The sequence below is a fragment of the Trachypithecus francoisi genome, unplaced genomic scaffold (assembly GCF_009764315.1).
Source record: "Trachypithecus francoisi isolate TF-2019V2 unplaced genomic scaffold, Tfra_2.0 Contig00137, whole genome shotgun sequence".
NCBI classification, from domain to species: domain Eukaryota; kingdom Metazoa; phylum Chordata; class Mammalia; order Primates; family Cercopithecidae; genus Trachypithecus; species Trachypithecus francoisi.
In genome coordinates, this window is record NW_022680485.1 from 739,914 (window position 1) to 759,703 (window position 19,790).

The 19,790-nt window shown below is 39.6% G+C and overlaps 1 protein-coding gene across 1 annotated transcript; it reads left to right on the forward strand.

Annotated features, from left to right (window-relative positions):
- The first annotated feature begins 3,466 nt into the window (after positions 1–3,466).
- LOC117064852 (zinc finger protein 708-like) lies at positions 3,467–19,120 on the forward strand. Its single transcript, XM_033179028.1, is given in 3 exon segments — positions 3,467–3,800; positions 16,699–17,708; positions 17,950–19,120. Coding segments are annotated over 3 exon segments (2,133 nt in total). The 3' UTR covers positions 18,739–19,120.
- The last annotated feature ends 670 nt before the right edge of the window (positions 19,121–19,790 follow it).

The following is a 19,790-nucleotide window of genomic DNA, read 5'->3' on the forward strand; positions in this document are numbered from 1 at the left end:
ATATTTAAAAATTAGCTAGCCATGGTGACAGGCACCTCTAATCCCAGCTACCTGGGAGGCTGAGAAAGGAGAATTGCTTGAACCTGGGAGGTGGAGGTTGCAGTGAGCTAAGATTGGGTCACTGCACTCTAGCCTGAGCAACAAGAGTGAAACTCCCTCTAAAAAATGAAGTAAAATAAAATAAAATAAATAAAGAATTCCTAGTTTGGGGCTGTCTAAGAGCTTAGAGAGATAATGGCCTTTCTTTTCTTTTTTTTTCTTAGAGTCTCACTCTGTCACCCAGGCTGGAGAACAGTGGTGTGATCTCGGCTCACTGCAACCTCCACATCCCAGGTTCAAGCAATTCTTCTACCTCAGCCTCCCAAAGTAGCTGGGATCACAGGCACGTGCCACCATGCCTGGCTAATATTTGTATTTTTAGTAGAGATGGGGGTTCACCATGTTGGTCAGGCTGTTCTTGAACTCCTGACCTCATGATCTGCCTACCTCGGCCTCCCAAAGTGCTGGGATTACAGGCATGAACCACTGTGCCCAGCCCAATAATGGCCTATCTTTCACAGTGACAATTACACAAAATATATCTTCAGCCCTAGAAATTTAGTATCGCCTTCACTTAGCATGGAGGACACAGTCTTCAGAGAAAGTAAAAAGAGCTAATCAAATTCAAAACAGGACTCTTGCCAAGCTCTGCCAAGAAACATTGAAGACCTGACTGTCTTTGTTATCTGCAGCCTTATTACAAGTTCCAGTGGCCTCTAAGGGAAATCTGCAGCTCAACTCTTTTGAAATAATGTATGGAAGGCCTTTGTTAGCTACATACCTTCTAATAAACACAGATAATTTCAAGCTACAGAATTACGTGACAAGTGCAAAATGCACTCTTTGAATATAGAAATCAAAGATTCCCTTCCCCAGCTAAGGAAGATAATCCTGTTACAACCCAGCTGGGAAATTTGGTCCCATTAAAAACTTGGAAAGAAGGATCCCCAGCAGATCAACTTTCCCCAAAGTGGAAGGGACCCTATCAAGTTCTCTTTAGTAACCCAACAGCAGTTTAAATTCTGGGAATAAATGGCTGGGTCCACTTATTTCAAATTAAACCTGTCTTTTATGAGGTCCTACAGGCCAGCAGAACTCAAGAGACTGATCTGTTTATTCCCATGAGCAAGTGACCTCCAATTCCTGTTCAGAAGATGAGACAGGGATGGGTAACATAAAAGATATGGATTGACATTCTACTTTTGGGTATAAGTTGGAATCATGCAGAGAGTAACTTATTTACTGAGTGGACACAGACTTCATCCTCTCTACATAATCAAACAAACTGTTGGGTATGTAGACATTTTAACAGAGACCGAAAAGGGATCTTGTGCTTTGCTCACAACCGAATGTTATGTGTATGCTCCAGACTATTCACATAATATTACCCAGGCTATACAAGTTGTAGACACTCTTACCATTTATGCATTATCATTCAATCCTATATCAGCTTGGTTCCAACAACCGTCTACTTCTTGAAAAGCCTTCCTGTTTAGTTTACTTGGAATAATTTTACGAGTTTTGCTTTGCTGTTGTGAAACATATTGTGGTTGTACTCTTTGTGTAGCCCCAACTACTCTGGAGGCTGAGGCAGGAGAATCGCTTGATCCCGGGAGGCAAAGGTTGCAGTGAGCTGAGATCGCATATTACATATAAGTTTTTAATTTATCTTCAAAAATCAATATGTCAGTATGTTCAATTCTTTGCCTTCTACTTTTAAAATTCACTAAATACATTTTTTTAAAAGCTCACTAAATGCTTTCTTAAATTGGACACTTATTAGTCTTCCAGATATCACCGTTTTTTGAAACTCGAAGTTATGAACGACCTTCACCATGCCAGCACTGTCTGACTTTCTCTACCCTGAATGCAAGAGACCCCAGTAGTGAGGCAGGAATGCCATCGCCCCTATTCAGCCTGAAAAAGTTACAGAAGACTAATCTTTGTCTCTCTGCAACTCTTAGGATTTAGGGTCCTCTTGTAAAAGAAGGGGAAAAATATGTCAGAAGCGTTTGAACTAGAGTGACTTCATTTTGAGAGAGGGCCAGGAAAATGATGCTGTGACTTGCTGGGCTGCATTCTCAGCAAGTTAGGCATGCCTAGCCTCTAGATGTTTATGGTTAAGGAAATGAATTAATAATGTTTACTAAGCAGAACCAGACTTAGGAGTGTCCAGATATCCCAACATCTGGAGAACAAAGGCATTCCTAATTTTGCTTTAAAGATAACATTGAGTTGGCCGGGCATGGTGGCTCACGCCTGTAATCCCAGCACTTTGGGAGCCAAGGCAGGTGGATCTCCTGAGGTCAGATGTTCGAAACCAATGTAGCTAACATGGCGAAACCTAGTCTCTACTAAAAACACAAAAATTAGCCGGATGTGGTGGTGTGCACCTGTAGTCCCAACTACTCTGGAGGCTGAGGCAGGAGAATCACTTGATCCCAGGAGGCAAAGGTTGCAGTGAGCTGAGATCATGTATTACATATAAGTTTTTAATTTCTCTTCAAAAATCAATATGTCAGTATGTTCAATTCTTTGCCTTCTGCTTTTAAAATGAACTTCTCGTAAAGCAACCTTTTTCCATCACCTGCTCCACATTAACTCATTCTGATTACCTGTTCTGCCCCGACCTGCTCCACCCTGACTCCCGCCAAACCACTCACCCCATCACTCTATTTAAATTAGCCAATCTGAATTAGTTTACTGTGCGGTCTAATCCTAGCCAACAGGGTAAGGACACAGCAGCAAGGGCCACGTGCTTCAGGGATAAGAACCCCTTCCCGGCTCTTAAGTGTGCGCTCATTGTTGCTCCATCTATAACGGCACACACTTCTATAAAATTAAATTGCCTTGCTAAGTAGAAAAAAAAACAAATTTTATATTCAAGTGCTATTTATTTTGTGGCACTAAAAGTTTACTTACAACATTGCATCTTTGCACTCCAGCCTGGGCAACAAGAGAGAAACTCCGTCACAAAAAAAAAAAAAAAAAAAGTTCACATTTTGGATACATTGAAAAAGACAGCAAAGAAGAGATAGAGTTTTCCAGTGCTCTGGGATGGGCCTGGTTCAGCTCAGGGAGGAAGACCTGCCTGAAAAGGCTGCAGCTGAGGCTGTGAATCTTTCTTCATTCAGCCCAACCTCTAATCACATCTGCTGTCACTCAGGGCCCGAGAAGGCGGGGTCTTAAACGTTATCCAATCAGGGACGCTGTCCTGGGAACTGTCCAATCAGGCACACAGCTGGAGCGAACAGGGCAGCTTCCGGGATTTGGCTGGGGCCTTTATCTCTCACTGCAGCAGGAGGTCCAAGTCTAGTGCTCACCGCTCTGTGTCTTCTGCTTCTAGAGGCCCAGCCTCTGTGGCCCTGTGACCTACAGTTATTGGAGATCCACAACTAGGAAGTCAGGACTCCCTGGAAGCCTAGAAATGGTGAGAGGGCCGGTCCGACATCCCGAGAGAGGGAACGGGGCTGGTTGGAACCGGTGGGAAGCGGCTGTGGCCGGACTCAGGCCTCCCGGCAGTCAGCTGCACAATGTTCGCCCCGAGTTCTCCTTGTCCAGCTCGGCCTCAGTCCCCTTCAGCCATGAGATGGCGGCTGCGCTGGCAGCTGAGCCTCCGGGCGTCCTGTCTCTTCCCTGTGTAGTGATTGTGCCCTGGCCTGGAGTCCTCTCTGGGCAATTCTGCACTCGTAGCCCCGCGTCTCTCCCAGATTGTGCAGAGACCATGGAGGAGGAACGTCAGGGCAGAATCCTGACTCGGGGTGCGGGTTCATGAATGGGAAGAGTTTTTGTCCATAGGCGTCCCAGGCTTTCTTTTTTCCTGTTAAAAATTTATGGTGTCACCGCGAAAATGTTAAATAATTTAGAGCACCAGGCTGTGGTTTGTACTTTGTAATCCATAGAAGGGACTTGAAGGAAAGACTTTTATAAGGTTCTTGATAAAAAGCAAATTGAGTAATTGGCTAGGTACTGTGATGTACTTTTTGTTGTTGTTTTGTTTTTCTTTCTTTTTTTTTTTTTTGAGACAGTCTCAACTCTGTTGCCTACGCTGGAGTCCAGTGGCTTAATCTCGGCTCACTGCAACCTCTGCCTCCGTAGTAGCTGGGACTACAGGCGCCCGCCACCACACTTGGCCATTTTTAAAATTTTTAGTAAAGACGGAGGGAGGGGTTTACCATGTTGGCCAGGCTGGTCCTGAACTCCTGACCTCAGGTGATCCACCCACCTCAGCCTTTCAAAGTGTTGGGATTACAGGCGTGAGCCCCGCGCCTACCCTAGTTTCTTAATTTTTAAAATCAAGGTGGAAATATCCTGGTTATGTAATCAGAGCTTAATTGGCAGTTTATAGTTGGTTAAACCCGAGGCTTGTTTCCGCCAATGTAGTAATTTACCAGAAAATGCTCTTGAGTTTAGACTTTTTTTAGAAGTAGAAATCCGGGGACTAGAGACACCTCAATCTAATTTCCTGCCACTTAATGATTTTCACACTCCACAGAGGACTGATTTTTCCCTGAAAATTTCACTAGTATCCCAAGAAGGGCCTCAGGTCTACCCCTTATCCCCTATTCCTCCAGTCTAACTCTGGCTTGCAGAAAAATACTAAATTTCCAGTTTGGTCTGACATTCCCAAATGCCAATCTTCCCACCTTAATGCACGTTATCAACTATTTATCCTTTAGTATACATTTTGATACCTATTTTAAGTAATTCTTTTTATTTTTAATTTTTGAGATGGAGCCTTGCTCTGTTACCCAGGCTGGAGTACAGTGGCACAACCTTGGCTCACTGCAGGCTTTGTCTCCCAGGCTCAAACGAGTCTCTTTTTTTTTTTTTTTTTTTTGAGACGGAGTCTCGCTCTGCCGCCCAGGCTGGAGTGCAGTGGCCGGATCTCAGCTCACTGCAAGCTCCGCCTCCCGGTTTATGCCATTCTCCTGCCTCAGCCTCCCGAGTAGCTGGGACTACAGGCGCCCGCCACATCGCCCGGCTAGTTTTTTGTATTTTTAGTAGAGACGGGGTTTCACCATGTTAGCCAGGATGGTCTCGATCTCCTGACCTCGTGATCCGCCCGTCTCGGCCTCCCAAAGTGCTGGGATTACAGGCTTGAGCCACCGCGCCCGGCCCAAACGATTCTCTTGTCTCTTCCCAAGTAGCTGGAATTACAGTTGCCCACCACCACGCCTGGCTAATTTTTGTATTTTTAGTAGAGATGGGGTTTCACTATATTGGCCAGGCTGGTCTCGAACTCCTGGCTTTAAGCGATCTGCCTGCCTCAGCCTCCCAAAAAGCTGGAATTACAGACATGAGCCACCACACCTGGCCTATTAATCATTTTTTGACAAAGCATTTGATGGCACATTTAAAAAGATTTTTTAAAAAAATATTTCCTATGAGAAAAAAGCAAAGAATAATCTCCTGACACTGTATAGTAAAATATCTCTATGCATTTTTTTCTTCTATTTTCACTAGACACAGATATCAGAATGTTTTTGGGTCACGTTTGCCTTTTGAAACTTTATAGGGTGATGTGTCTTCAGTCACCCTTCAGTATTTTATTTTTATTTTTTGTGAGACAGAGTCTTGCTCTATCACCCAGGCTGGAGTGCAGTGACCCATGATCTCGGCTCACTGCAAGCTCCACCTCCAGGTTCAGGCCATTCTCCTGCCTCAGCCTCCCAAGTAGCTGGGACTACAGGTGCCTGCCACTACGCCTGGCTAATTTTTTTTTTTTTTGCCTGGCTAATTTTTTTTTTTTTTTTGTATTAGAGACAGGGTTTCACTGTGTTAGCCATGATCGTCTTGATCTCCTGACCTTGTGATCCGCCCACCTTGGCCTCCCAAAGTGCTGGAATTACAGGCGTGAGCCACCGCGTCCGGCCTACCCTTCAGTTTTTCTTGGACCTGGGTTTCAGTACTGTATGGGGATAAACCTCGACACCCACCATGGCTATGTCTGCTAGAGTGTCTAGTGAATATCAGCTACTGGGTCATTTTCCCTCACAGGACAACCTGAGGTATTGAGTGTAGCTTCTCAAGTGTGCAAGTGGATGCCCTAAGGCTGAGAGGCATTTCCTGCTGCTTTTTTTTTTCTTTTTTAAGTTAACCCCTTGAGACATTAATATTGTCTTCACCCAACTTAACTTTCGTTTCTTGGAGACACATTGCTGGTCAGCCAATCAGATACTAGTATTGAGGAGAAAAATAATTTCTGCATTCTGAATTCCTTTAGGGGACAGAAAAATAGTGCAAGAAAAATAGTAAAAAATCTCCAGGAAAAAAAAAAAAAAACTACCAAACCCCAGAAATCTGACTCCATTGAGATGGTGTAAGAACTTGCGGAGTAAAATGTGCCCAAGGCACTCACTGGGGCATAGTTCAGAGTCTCCTGAGAGGGGTTATTGAGTAATTAAGTGAGCAGGATGGGGTGGGACACTCAAGTAATTGAATGGCCTGACTTGACACTTGAGTAAGACATATCTGTATCTTGAAAAGATTTGTTCACTTATTTTGACCTGAGGTTTATTATTATTATTATTATTATTATATTATTATTATTTTTTTTTTTTTTGAGGTGGAGTCTCGCTCTGTCGCCCGGACTGGAGTGCAGTGGCCGGATCTCAGCTCACTGCAAGCTCCGCCTCCCGGGTTTACGCCATTCTCCTGCCTCAGCCTCCCGAGTAGCTGGGACTACAGGCGCCCGCCACCTCGCCCGGCTAGTTTTTGTATTTTTAGTAGAGACGGGGTTTCACTGTGTTAGCCAGGATGGTCTCGATCTCCTGACCTCGTGATCCGCCCGTCTCGGCCTCCCAAAGTGCTGGGATTACAGGCTTGAGCCACCGCGCCCGGCCTATTATTATTATTTTTTAAAGACAGCCTTTCCCTCTCTCACCCAGGCTGGGGTGAAGTGGTGCCATCTTAGCTCACTGCAACCTCCAAATCCCAATTTCAAGTGATTCTCTGCCTTCAGCCTCCCAAGTAGCTAGGACTACAAGTGTGCACCACCACTCCCAGCTAGTTTTTGTATTTTTAGTAGAGACGGAGTTTCACCATGTTAGCCAGGATAGTCTCAAGCTTCTGACCTCAAGTGACACATGCCTGGGCCTTCCAAAGTGCTGAGATTACACGCCTGAGCCACTGTGCTCAGCTGACCTCAGTTTTTTAACTATATATTGCATTTTATTAGTAGAGCTTGAAAGATAAGAAAATATAAGAGCATAAAAGAGGTGAGTTTCAAAAACATTAATATCTAATAATATATTTTGTTTGTTGAAAATTTTCACTTCCTTTTTTTTCCTCAGAGTGGGTTTGGAAATATTCTCAGGTGTGTTTTTTTATGGCTGAGTGATTTCAAACAGAATTCCATCTAGCTTTTAGAATGGTAGCTACCAAGAAAAAAAAATAAAGAAAAATCCCTCTTCAATTTCAGCTGTAGACAGTGAATACATTTCCACAAAAAAATATGGTAGATAATTGGTGAGTTACATAGATTCCTGAAAACTTCAGTTCCTTTTTGCAGCAGTGTAAATTTTTGACAGTGAATATCTTTGTTCTGTATCCTGTTTTATTGTGTGTGTGTGTTTAAGATAGAGTCTCACAGCAACGCCCAGGCTGAAGTACAATGGTGCAGTCTTAGCTCACTGCAACCGCCGCTTCCCAAGTTCAAGAGATTCTCCTGCCTCAGCCTCCTGAGTAAGTGAGACTACAGCTACGTGCCATCACACTCAGCTAATTTTTGTATTTTTAGTATGGATGGGGTTTCACCATGTTGGCCAGGCTGGGCTCAAACTCGTGACCTCAAGTGATCCGCCTACCTCAGCCTCCCTAAGTGCTGAGATTACAGGTGTGAGCCACCTGGCCTGACCCGGCCCTATATCCTGTTACTTTGATTTTTGAGATTAAGGCTAAATTTTATGTGATGAAATTTGGTGCCTCCCAGAAGTGTTCCCATGTGACTGATTTTTTTGTTTGTTTGTTTGAGACAGTTTTGCTCTTGTTGCCCAGGGTGGAGTGCAATGGTGCAATCTTAGCTCACTGCAACCTATACCTCCTAGGTTCAAGCGATTCTCCTGCCTCAGTCTTCTGAGTAGTTGAAATTACAGGAGCCTGGCTAATTTTTGTATTTTTAGTAGAGATGGGGTTTGACCACGTTAGCCAGACTGGTCTCAAACTCCTGACCTCAGGTGATCCACCCACCTCGGCCTCCCAAAGTCCTGAAATTACAGACGTGAGCCATTGTGCCTTGATTACTACATAATTTTTAATATAAATAATAACATTATACATTTATTGTCTGAAAGAAATAAATACATTTGCTTTTCTTACTGTGGCATAAAATATAAGTACCTTAAAATGTTCTTACCTTACATGAACACTGTGAGTAATTTTGCTGAATTTTTCTAACAGTTTTAATTTCAAAAACCAAGAAATTCTGACTGTAGTAACTCTGAAATGGAAATTAAAGCTTAAGGTGCAGGAGTGGGTCCCTCTTAGTTCTGGTTGCCATGAGAGTACACACGAACAACGAAAGTAGGGGGGGGTTTACTACCTCTAATGCAGCTTGTTTTTCTTACTGTGTCCTGCCTCGGTTGGATGGGGTTGGATGGCACAATCTAAGCTAAACCTGGTTGGCTAACTTGAAAAGTACAGGAATGCGGTTATACTGGTGGGAAGGCAGGAAGATCAGTTTCATGGGAAGTAGCTGTTGCCATAGGAGAGGTAATTCACAGAGTGGGTAGCAGATGTGGAATGTGGGCTCCATAGATAAGAACTGGCTAGAAGGTTGTTTACCAGGGCAGGGGAAACACGGAGAGTAAGGAAGTCTGGCCTTGAAAGCAAGGGAAAAAAGGACAAAGAAACTTAAGCAAGCTGAACTTCTGAAGAAGAATTTCTTACTGTATTCAACATAAAATGCTAGTTTAAACAGGATGGTATTTATTACCCAGAAAGTTCTGAAAAAACTATCAGGAGATACCTGCTTATTAGGGTACTAAAGAAAGACTACTTAAAATCATTATTAAAAATTGTGGAACATGGAAGATAGCCATATCTTGAACTTTCCACAAAAATGATGTTTTCTTACGGTTAAATTCAGACTGTAACTGACTTTAGTGGGGGCAATATTTCAGTAGTGATGCTGTGTCCTTCTGGGTGCATCAGCACACTATAAAAACTTGTCCTGGTGCAGTTGATGTTAATAACTCAATAAGCTCTCACAGATTTTTTCTCTATAGATTTTTCTCTTTATCATTAGGTATCTTTATGCAGCTGATGTGCATAAACCATCACATTTAATTGGCAGCTACCTTTTTTTAAAGTTTTTTTTTGCATTTATCTTTCTTTGGTAAACGAAAGCTCTCATCGTTGTTTATAGGCTAGAAAAAAAAAAAAAACAAACACAAACACAGGCTCTTCCACTTACTGGATGTTTGACAAAATAGTCTTTTGGGGCCAAAACATTGGCATTACTGGTAAGCTTCATAGAGATTCAGTAACTCAGACTTTATTTCAGATCTCCTGAAAAGATAATCTGCATTAACAAGATGTCCAGTTTATTGTACACATTAAAATTTGAATGGTACCTTCTAACTCAACATATCTGTTTTGTCTGAAAAATAAAAACAACTGTCTTTTTCATCTGAAAAATATACACAACTCATTCTGTATTATGTAAATATAGCACTCAAAAATGTACATGTTTGTGTTTATGCCCTCAATTTTACACTTGATCATTCAGACAAGTATCATATATACACTGATATTATGGATATTATGCCACTCTCTTCTCTCAGAATTAGAGAATACATTAGAAAACATTTGTGTGTTGACAATTATTTTATGGAATAATTTCAGTCACTCTTATAAGTCAGAACAAGTTCTGTTCACTTTCTGATTTTACCTTGAGTCAAATAAAAAATTCTGCCCATAGCCACTTTGTAAATAGGTGTGTTTGTGTGCATCTTCCAGGGACTGTTGACATTTAGGGATGTGGCCATAGAATTCTCTCTGGAGGAGTGGCAATGCCTGGACACTGCACAGAAAAATTTATATAGGAATGTGATGTTAGAAAACTACAGAAACCTGGCTTTTCTAGGTAAGGATAACTGTATGTCTGTATGTATTGAGATGGAGTCTTGCTCTGTCGCCAGGCTGGAGTGCCGTGGCATGATCTCGGATCACTACAACCTCTGCTTCCAGGTTCCAGCAATTCTCCTGCCTCAGCCTCCTGAGTAGCTGGAACTACAGGCAAACACCAACATGCCCAGCTAATTTTTGTACTTTTAGTAGAGACGGGGTTTCAACATGTTGGCCAGGATGGTCTGGACCTTGTGATCTGCCTGACTCAGCCACCCAGAATATTGGGATTACAGGCATAAGCCTCCACACCTGGCCATGCAAGATCCACCTCCCAGGTTCAACCAATTCTCCTGCCTCAGCCTCCTGAGTAGCTGGGATTACAGGCATGTGCCACCACACCTGGCTAATTTTGTATTACTTTTTTTTTTAGTAGACACAGGGTTTCCTTTTATTACCTCAAAATTTGGGAAGTCCTCACCCTTTCTTTATCTTCGAGTAACCTCTGTATTATTTTTTTCATATTCTTTTTCTAAGATTTCTTTAATGAATATATTGGTCTAATTGTATCTAGTAAGTTTTACATTCCATGTTTTAATTTTGTTTTGCAATTTTACTTTTTTTGTTATATATTTGAGGGTGTGCCACCACACATCTGTTAATTTTGATTTTTTAGTATAATAATTGTGCATGCCAATATTTAACTTTGTACAATTTACAACATTGTGGAGCAAAATCATATATGAATTAGTCATGTCTTTTTCCAATAGAATTATCTCTGTTTGTTTGCCTATATAAATATTATCCTTGAGTTTTTTTATAACTTGTATATTTGTTGTTTAGAATTGTTTTGAATGGTTTTCTAATCCTGTGTAGATGAGAAGTCAAAATTCTTGTAATTTCAACATCCTATTTGTGAATCTTTATGAATTTTGTGTGGGAGAAACACTTGGATTTGACTATAATTTAAAACTATCATAACCCTATCTCTTTTAGGTATTATTGTTTATTTTTACTTGTCAAAAAAATAAAATTTACCAGAAAATATTTTTAAATATTCAGTTTAGTCATGTTAATTATCTTGACAATGTCACGTAACATATTGCTAAAATGTTTTTATCTTGCAAAGCTAAATCTTAATACATATTAAACCACTACCAAGTTTTCCTTTTTTTTTTTGGAGATGGAGTCTTGCTTTGTCACCCTAACTGCATTGCAGTGGTGTGATCTCAGCTCACTGCAACCTCCACCTCCCAGGTTCAAGCAATTTTAGTGCCTCAGGCTCCTGAGTAGCTGGGACTACAGGTGCCCACTACCATGCCTTTCTAAATTTTGCATTTTTAGTAGATATGGGGTTTCGCCATGTTGGCCAGGCTGGTTTCAATCTCCTGACCTTAGATGATTGACCTGCCTCAGCCTCCCAAAGTGCTGGGATTACAGGTGTGATCCACCATGCTTGGCCCCAATCTTTTCTGTTTTATGGCACTTTGCAAATACCACTCTCTTGTTTCTAAGAGTGTAACTTCTTCATATATCTCATACAATCTCTGTCTTCTTGTGGCTGGCTCATTTCATTTAGCATAATGCCATCAAGATTTATATTTATGGTTGGTAGAATATTTCCTGCTTTTTGAATACTGAGTAATAGTCCAGAATTTTTTTTTTTTTTTTTGGATGGAGTTTCACCTTTGTTGCCCAGGTTGGAGTGCAATGGTGCAATCTTGGCTCACGGCAACCTCTGCCTCCCAGGTTCAAGCGATTCTCCTGCGTCAGTCCCCCAAATACCTGGGATTACAGGCATGTGGCTCCAGGCCCAGCTAATTTTGTATTTTTAGTAGAGATGGCGTTTTGCCATGTTGGTCAGGCTGGTCTTGAACTCCCAACCTCAGGTCATCTGCTAGCCTTTCAAAGTGCTGGGATTACAGGCTTGAGTCACTGCGTCCGGCCTAAGAATTTTTATATTTCAAATTATGTCTACTAAATGACTTGGTGAAAGAAATTTGCATTGCTTTCACCTATTGTCTTAGAGTAACAATGCTGCAATAATTATGGGTATGTAAATGACTCCTTATATGACCATATATGTGAAAGTTTATGTATGTGCTGCATTCTATTTTATTAGTCCACTTTTTTTTACCTTTATACTCATACCAAATTGTTTTAATTTTGTAGCTTTGTAATGTGTTTTGAATTAAGAACTTTAATGCCACCAGCATTGTTTCTTTTTTCTTTTCTTTCTTTTTTTTTTTTTTGAAGATTATTGTGTACTTTATTGTCTCTTGGGATTCTATATACTTTTGGGGTTGCTGTTTCTATTTCTTTAAGAATGCAATGAGTAATTTGGAAAACATGGCATTAAATATGTAGATTGCTCTGAGAAGGATGGACCTCTTCACGATTTAACTATTTCAACCTTTGTATAAGAGCACACTCAAGAGTGTGTTAATTTCTATATATTTGTAAATTTTTCAGTTTTTTTCTCATATGGGTGTATGCTCTCATTCCATTTTGATCATAGAAAGTAGTTCATAGAAGTTTACTTTTAAAAATTTTGATATGACTTCCTTTTTGGCTAAAGATGTGGTTTATCAAGGGAAATGTTGTATGAGCTATTGAGAAGGATGTGTATTCTGATGTTGTTGAGGAGTGTTCTCCATAACTCTGTTTGGAATAATTGTTTTATACTGCCTTTACGTAGTCTGTTCCCTTATTTACCTTCTTTTCTTGTTTTATTTTTATTGCAGAAAGTGTGGTATTTGTTTCTATAATTATATTGCTTTCTGTGTGTTTCTTCCACTCTGTCAATATTTGCTTCATATATTTGGAACCCTAATGTGAGAGACACACACACACACACTCTCACTTACTTGTCATAGGTTCCCAGTGAATGAATCTATTCTTTTTTGATGTCCCTCTTTGTTTCTTTGGAGTTTCAATTTCAAGTACATTTTATAAAATATTACACTTTTTGACTTAAGATGTAGCTTGTGTATGATTATTTTGACTGTATCTGCCCTCATTTGATTAATGTTGCATGGAATGTCTACTTTCATCCTGCCACTTCCAGTCTTTTTTAATCATTAGATTTCTTTTTTTTTTTTTTTCTTTTTTCTTGGGATGGAGTTTTGCTCCTTCACCCAGGTGGAAGTGCAGTGGCACAATCTCGGCTTACTTCAACCTCCGCCTTCCAGTTTCGAGTGATTCTCCTGCCCTAGCCTTTTGAATAGCTAAGATAACAGGTACCTGCCACCACGCCCAACTAATTTTTGTATTTTTAATAGAGATGGAATTTCAGCAGGTTGGCCAGGCTGGTCTCAAACCCCTGACCTCATGATCCATCTTCCTCAGCCTCCCAAAGTGCTGGGATTACAGACAAGAGCCCCCATGCCCAGCCTTTATCATTAGATTTCAACTGACTCTTGTAGAAAGGCAAGATGTATCTTGGCTTAATAAAACTATTTGTTGAAAGTATGTCTGAATTTAAAAGTTAACTTTATATATATATATGTGTATATATATATATATAATTTTCTGAAAGAGAAAGACTTACTATTATTTTGTTAAGTATTTCATTTGATTCTTGCATCTGTGTCTCTTATTCTCTTTCCATCTTTGTCTTTTTGATGTTTGTATTTATATGATTTCATTTATTTTCTTATCTTTTGTTTTCTTTTTTTTTCTTTCCTTCTTTTTTCTTTTTTTAATTTTTTTTGAGATGGAGTTTTGCTCTTGTTGTCCAGGCTGGTGCAATGGTGTGATGTCAGCTCACTGCAACCTCTGCCTCCCACCACACCCAGCCTCTTTTGTGTATTTATACAAATATTTTCATGGTACTTTGGGGATTACATATAACCTTAAAATATACAACAACATGTTTTAATCTGTTAAAAAAAATAAGTTGCATACAATTTTTTTTTTTTTTTTTGGACGGAGTCTCGCTCTCAGGCCCAGGCTGTAGTGAAGTGGTGGGATCTTGGCTCACTGCAACCTTTGCCTCCTGGGTTCAGTCAATTCTCCTGCCTCAGCCTCCTGAGTAGCTGGGACTACAGGCGTGTGCCACTATGCCTGGCTGATTTTTGCATTTTTAGTAGAGATGGGGTTTCACCATGTTGGCCAGGGTGCTCTCAAACTCTTTTTTTTTTTTTTTTGAGACAGTCTCCCTCTGTCACCCAGGCTGGAGTGCAGTGGCGCGATCTCGGCTCACTGCAAGCTCCGCCTCCCGGGTTTAAGCCATTCTCCTGCCTCAGCCTCCCGAGTAGCTGGGACTACAGGCGCCCACCACCTCCCCCGGCTAGTTTTTTGTATTTTTTTAGTAGAGACGGTATTTCATCGTGTTAGCCAGGATTGTCTCGATCTCCTGACCTCGTGATCCGCCCGTCTCGGCCTCCCAAAGTGCTGGGATTACAGGCTTGAGCCACCGCGCTCAGCTGTTCTCAAACTCTTGACTTCGTGATCCACCTGCCTTGGCCCCACCAAAGTGCTAGGATTATAGGCATGAATCACAGCACCCAGCCTCTTTTCTATATTTATACAGAAACTTTTGTAGTACTTTGGGGATTACATATCACTTCTGAAAAAACAGTATATTTATTTTGGCAAAATAATAAGTTGCTTATAAAAATTCTTTTTTATTACATCTTCCCTCAAAGTTGTCATTGATATTGCTAATTATATCTTATTATGTTGTATATTCATTAACAAATGTTTATAATAATTTCTATGCTTTTTTCTTATTAATTTCAGAGAATTAAAAATGTTTTCTGCACCACTAGGATACTGTTAAGAAATTCTACTATTGTGTATTTGCATTTTTTTCTAGAAAATAATGTATTTTTATATGGTTATGTGGTTTTTTAAAAATTAATGTTATTTTCAGTAGAAGAAACTATTTTCAGCACCCTTGATATGTAGGGTATATGCAGTTCCAATACACTTTTTTAGAATTTGTTTACCATGGAAGGTTTTTTTTTTTTTTTTTGGCAGGACAGATTCGCTGATGGTATTCTCAATAGCTGTTTTTTTCACAACTATTTTTATGACTACATCACACAGTTAGTTCCCTTATGGCCTGCAAAATTTTGTTAACAGTTCACTGATTATCTCATAAGACTATGTAAATGGCACACTACTTTTTTCTTTTCTTTTTTTTAATTTTTTTTTGGAGACAGAGCCTCACTCTATACCCCAGCCATGCTGGAGTGTAGTGGTGTGACATCAGCTAACTGAAACCCCCACCTCCCAGGTTCAAGCGGTTCTTCAGCCTCAGCCACCTGAGTAGCTGGGATTATAGGCACGCACTTCCACACCCGGCTAAATTTTGTAGTTTTAGTAGAGATGGGGTTTCTCCATGTTGGCCAGGCTTGTCCTGAACCCCTGACCTCAGGTGATCTGCCATCCTCAGTCTCCCAAAGTGCCTGGATTACAGGTGTGAGCCACTACACCTGGTTTGGCACATCCCTTTTATCTTGCAGCTTCAAAGATAATCTTTGTGACTTTTGAAATTGTGCTTATGTATGTGTTTGTTGTAAGTATCTTTCTTTGATCCTAGTTTGTTGAGCTTCTTTGCTTTTACATCATTTTTTCTTGCTTTTGAGATCTGTCAGTTTTCATCTGTATTTTTTACCTCCACTTTTTTGTTTTCTTTGAAATGTTAAATATTTTTGTTCTCATCCTCATTTTTCTGATTTTCCATAGTTGTCTCTGTTCCTGTTTTAATCAGTGAGTATTATTCAATTTATTGCCAATTCTTAATGTATACGTCTAATATTTTTATGTTTTCTTTCAGAAGATTTTATGATATTTCTGTTGGGATGATATTGCCCTATTTTGTACATATAATAATCTTTCAGTTTTTTACCTTAAAAGAAGCTACCTGTCAAAATCTTTATAATGTAGTTTTGTCCTGACATTGTCCGAAAACAATTGTCTTGGATCATGATTATGGGAGTTTCTCAAACATGTTCTTATAATATATGTTGTCTGACATTTTCTGTTTATTTTTTAGTTAAGAAAGCTTACTCTTGTTACTTTGTAGGAGTTAGTAATCAAATGCTACACCTGTTCCTTTTCTGTGGTACTGCAGTCTCTGCTGCTGTAACATTATTCTTTAGTCTCAGCAGACTCAAACTCTCATTTCAAAACATACCACCATTTCTTTCAGAACTTTATGTCATGAGTGACAGAAACCAGTTTCAGGAAAAGCCCCTAAAAGCCAGAAATGACAAAGAATGTGTCAGTATTTTACCTTTCTTTTAAAACAAAAACCAAGAGTTGGTAATTTACTTCTAAAGGCACTATGTTATAGTGGGAAGCAGGAAAAGCTGTGTTGGGTAAATGTAACAGACTTTCTTTTTCTTCTATGGTTTTTTGCGTTGTGCTTTTCTGGGACACTGAACACACTTAATTCATTTATAAATTTATCACAGATGTACTTTGATCTCTATGTTATTGTTACATTCATATGTCTGTGAAAGAATTAGGGCTTGTGGTATTTTGCAAAGCCATCTTGTTTATGTAGTTTGTATAAATTTAAAGGTAAGATTTTAAAACTATATTCATGGGAGTAAGTGGAGTAATTTATTTATTTTTCAGGTATATGTCCTCAGTTTGCTCAAAACCTTTGGCCAGAGCAGGGCATGGAAGATTCTTTTCAAAAAGTAATACTGAGAAGATATGAAAAATGTGAACATGAGAATTTACAGTTAAGAAAACGCTCTAAAAGTGTGGATGAGTGTAAGGTGCACGAAAGAGGTTATAATGAACTTAACCAGTGTTTCATAACTACCCAGAGAAAAGTATTTCAGTGTGGCAAATGTTCGAAAGTCTTATATAAATTTTTAAATTCAGACAGACACACTGGAAAGAAAACTTTCAAATGTAAAAAATGTGTCAAATCATTTTGCAGGCTTTCACACATAACCCAGCATAAAAGCATTTATACTACAGAGAAGTTTTGCCAATGTTAAGAATGTGGAAAAACATTTAATTGGTCCTCAACCCTCACTAATCATAAGAAAATTCATACTGAAGAGAAACTCTACAAATGTGAAGAATATGGCAAAGCTTTTAATCAAACCTCAGATCTTACTACACATAAGATAACTCTCACTGAAGAGAAGACTTACAGGTGTGAAGAATGTGGCAAAGCTTTTAGCCAATCTTTAACCCTAACCAGACATGAAAGGATGCACACTGGAGAGAGACCCTACAAATGTGAAGAATATGGCAAAGCATTTAGCCAATCCTGCGTTCTAACCAAACATAAGAGAATACACACTGGAGAGGAACCTTACAAATGTGAAGAATGTGGCAAAACATTTGTATGGCCCTCAACCCTAACTATACATAAGAGAGTGCACACAGGAGAGAAACCCTACAAATGTAAAGAATGTGGCAAAGCATTTAGCCAATCCTCAGCCCTAACCAGACATAAGACGATGCACACAGGAGAGAAACCCTACAAATGTGAAGACTGTGGCAAAGCATTTAGCCAGTCCTCAGCCCTAACCATACATAAGACGATGCACACTGGAGAGAAACCCTACAAATGTGAAGAATGTGGCAAAGCATTTGTATGGCCCTCAACCCTAACTAGACATAAGGCTGCACACTGGAGAGAGACCCTACAAATGTGACAAAACTTTTAGCCAAGTCACATACCTTACTGGACATAAAATAATTCATACTGGAGAAAAACCCTACAAATGTGAAGAATGTGGCAAAGCATTTAGCCAATCCTGCGTTCTAATCAAACATAAGAGGATACACACTGGAGAGGAACCTTACAAATGTGAAAAATGTGGCAAAACATTTGTATGGCCCTCAACCCTAACTATACATAAGAGAGTGCACACAGGAGAGAAACCCTACAAATGTAAAGAATGTGGCAAAGCATTTAGCCAATCCTCAGCCCTAACCAAACATAAGACGATGCACACAGGAGAGAAACCCTACAAATGTGAAGAATGTGGCAAAGCATTTACCCAATCCTCAGCCCTAACGATACATAAGACGATGCACACTGGAGAGAAACTCTACAAATGTGAAGAATGTGGCAAAGCATTTGTATGGCCCTCAACCCTAACTAGACATAAGAGGCTGCACACTGGAGAGAGACCCTACAAATGTGACAAATGTGACAAAACTTTTAGCCAAGTCACACACCTTACTGGACATAAAATAATTCATACTGGAGAAAAACCCTACAAATGTGAAGAATGTGGCAAAGCATTTATATGGCCCTCAACTCTAACTAAACATAAGAGGATTCACACTGGAGAGAAACCCTACAAATGTGAAGAATGTGGCAAAGCATTTGTATGGCCCTCAACTCTAATTAGACATAAGAGGCTGCACACTGGAGAGAGACCCTACAAATGTGACAAATGTGACAAAACTTTTAGCCAAGTCACATACCTTACTGGACATAAAATAACTCATACTGGAGAAAAACCCTACAAATGTGAAGAATGTGGCAAAGCATTTATATGGCCCTCAACCCTAACTAAACATAAGAGGATTCACACTGGAGAGAAACCCTACAAATGTGAAGAATGTGGCAAAGCATTTGTATGGCCCTCAGGCCTTTCTGTACATGAGAGGATTCACACTGGAGACAAACCCTACAAATGAGAATAAAATGTGGCCAAGCATTTAGCCAGTCCTCAACCCTTATTACACATAAGATAATTCATACTGGAGAGAAACCTTACAAGTGTGAAGAATGTGGCAAAGCTTTTAATCATTACTCGAATCTTCCTACACATACGATAATTCATACTGGAAAGAAGCCCTACAAATGTGAAGAATGTGGCAAAGCCTTTAAATGGTCCTCAAATCTTACTAAACATAAGGTAATTCATACTGAAGAGAAACCCTACAAATGTGAAAAATTTGGCAAAACCTTTTACCAGTCTTCAAACCTTACTAACCATAAGAGAATTCTTACTGGAGAGAAACACTAATAATGTGAATGTCTTAAAATCTTATTACTAATAAAAATCTTCTGTCAAAAGATCTATCAGAAAATGTCTTTAAAGCACAGAAGAGTATTTGTTTTGAAAAAGCATTAACATGAAGAGGTTTGTGATCCCTTTACTTGTATCACAGATCTTATCGTACACTTTTTGTACTAGAGGAAAATCCTGAGGCAGTTGTTAAAATTTTGTTCAACATCAGTGAGTTTATATTGAGGAAAACCCTGCAGGTGTAATGAATTTGGGAAAGTATTTTTCCAAACACTACAAATTATAAAACACCAGAGAGTTTATACTAAAATATATTTTTGCAGATGCAGTAAATATGAAAGATATTCAATCCAAAATTAAGTCTATGTAAATATTGGAATAATTCACAGTAGAAATATCTAGGGCACTCAAACTTTAGACATTAAATCAGAATGCTGAGTATAGGAAATAATATAAAGTTTGTGTAAACATCAGTTATATATAACTTTAAAAGGAGTAGAATATTTTTTGGAGTTACAATATTACATTCAAAGTAAATTTTGTCAAAATACAGGATTTTTAAAAAGTGAATAATGGAGTTAAACTTTTTTTTTTTTTTTTTTTTTTTTGAGACAGAGTCTCGCTCTGTTGCCCAGGCTGGAGTGCAGTGGCTGGATCTCAGCTCACTGCAAGCTCCGCCTCCCAGGTTTATGCCATTCTCCTGCCCCAGCCTCCCGA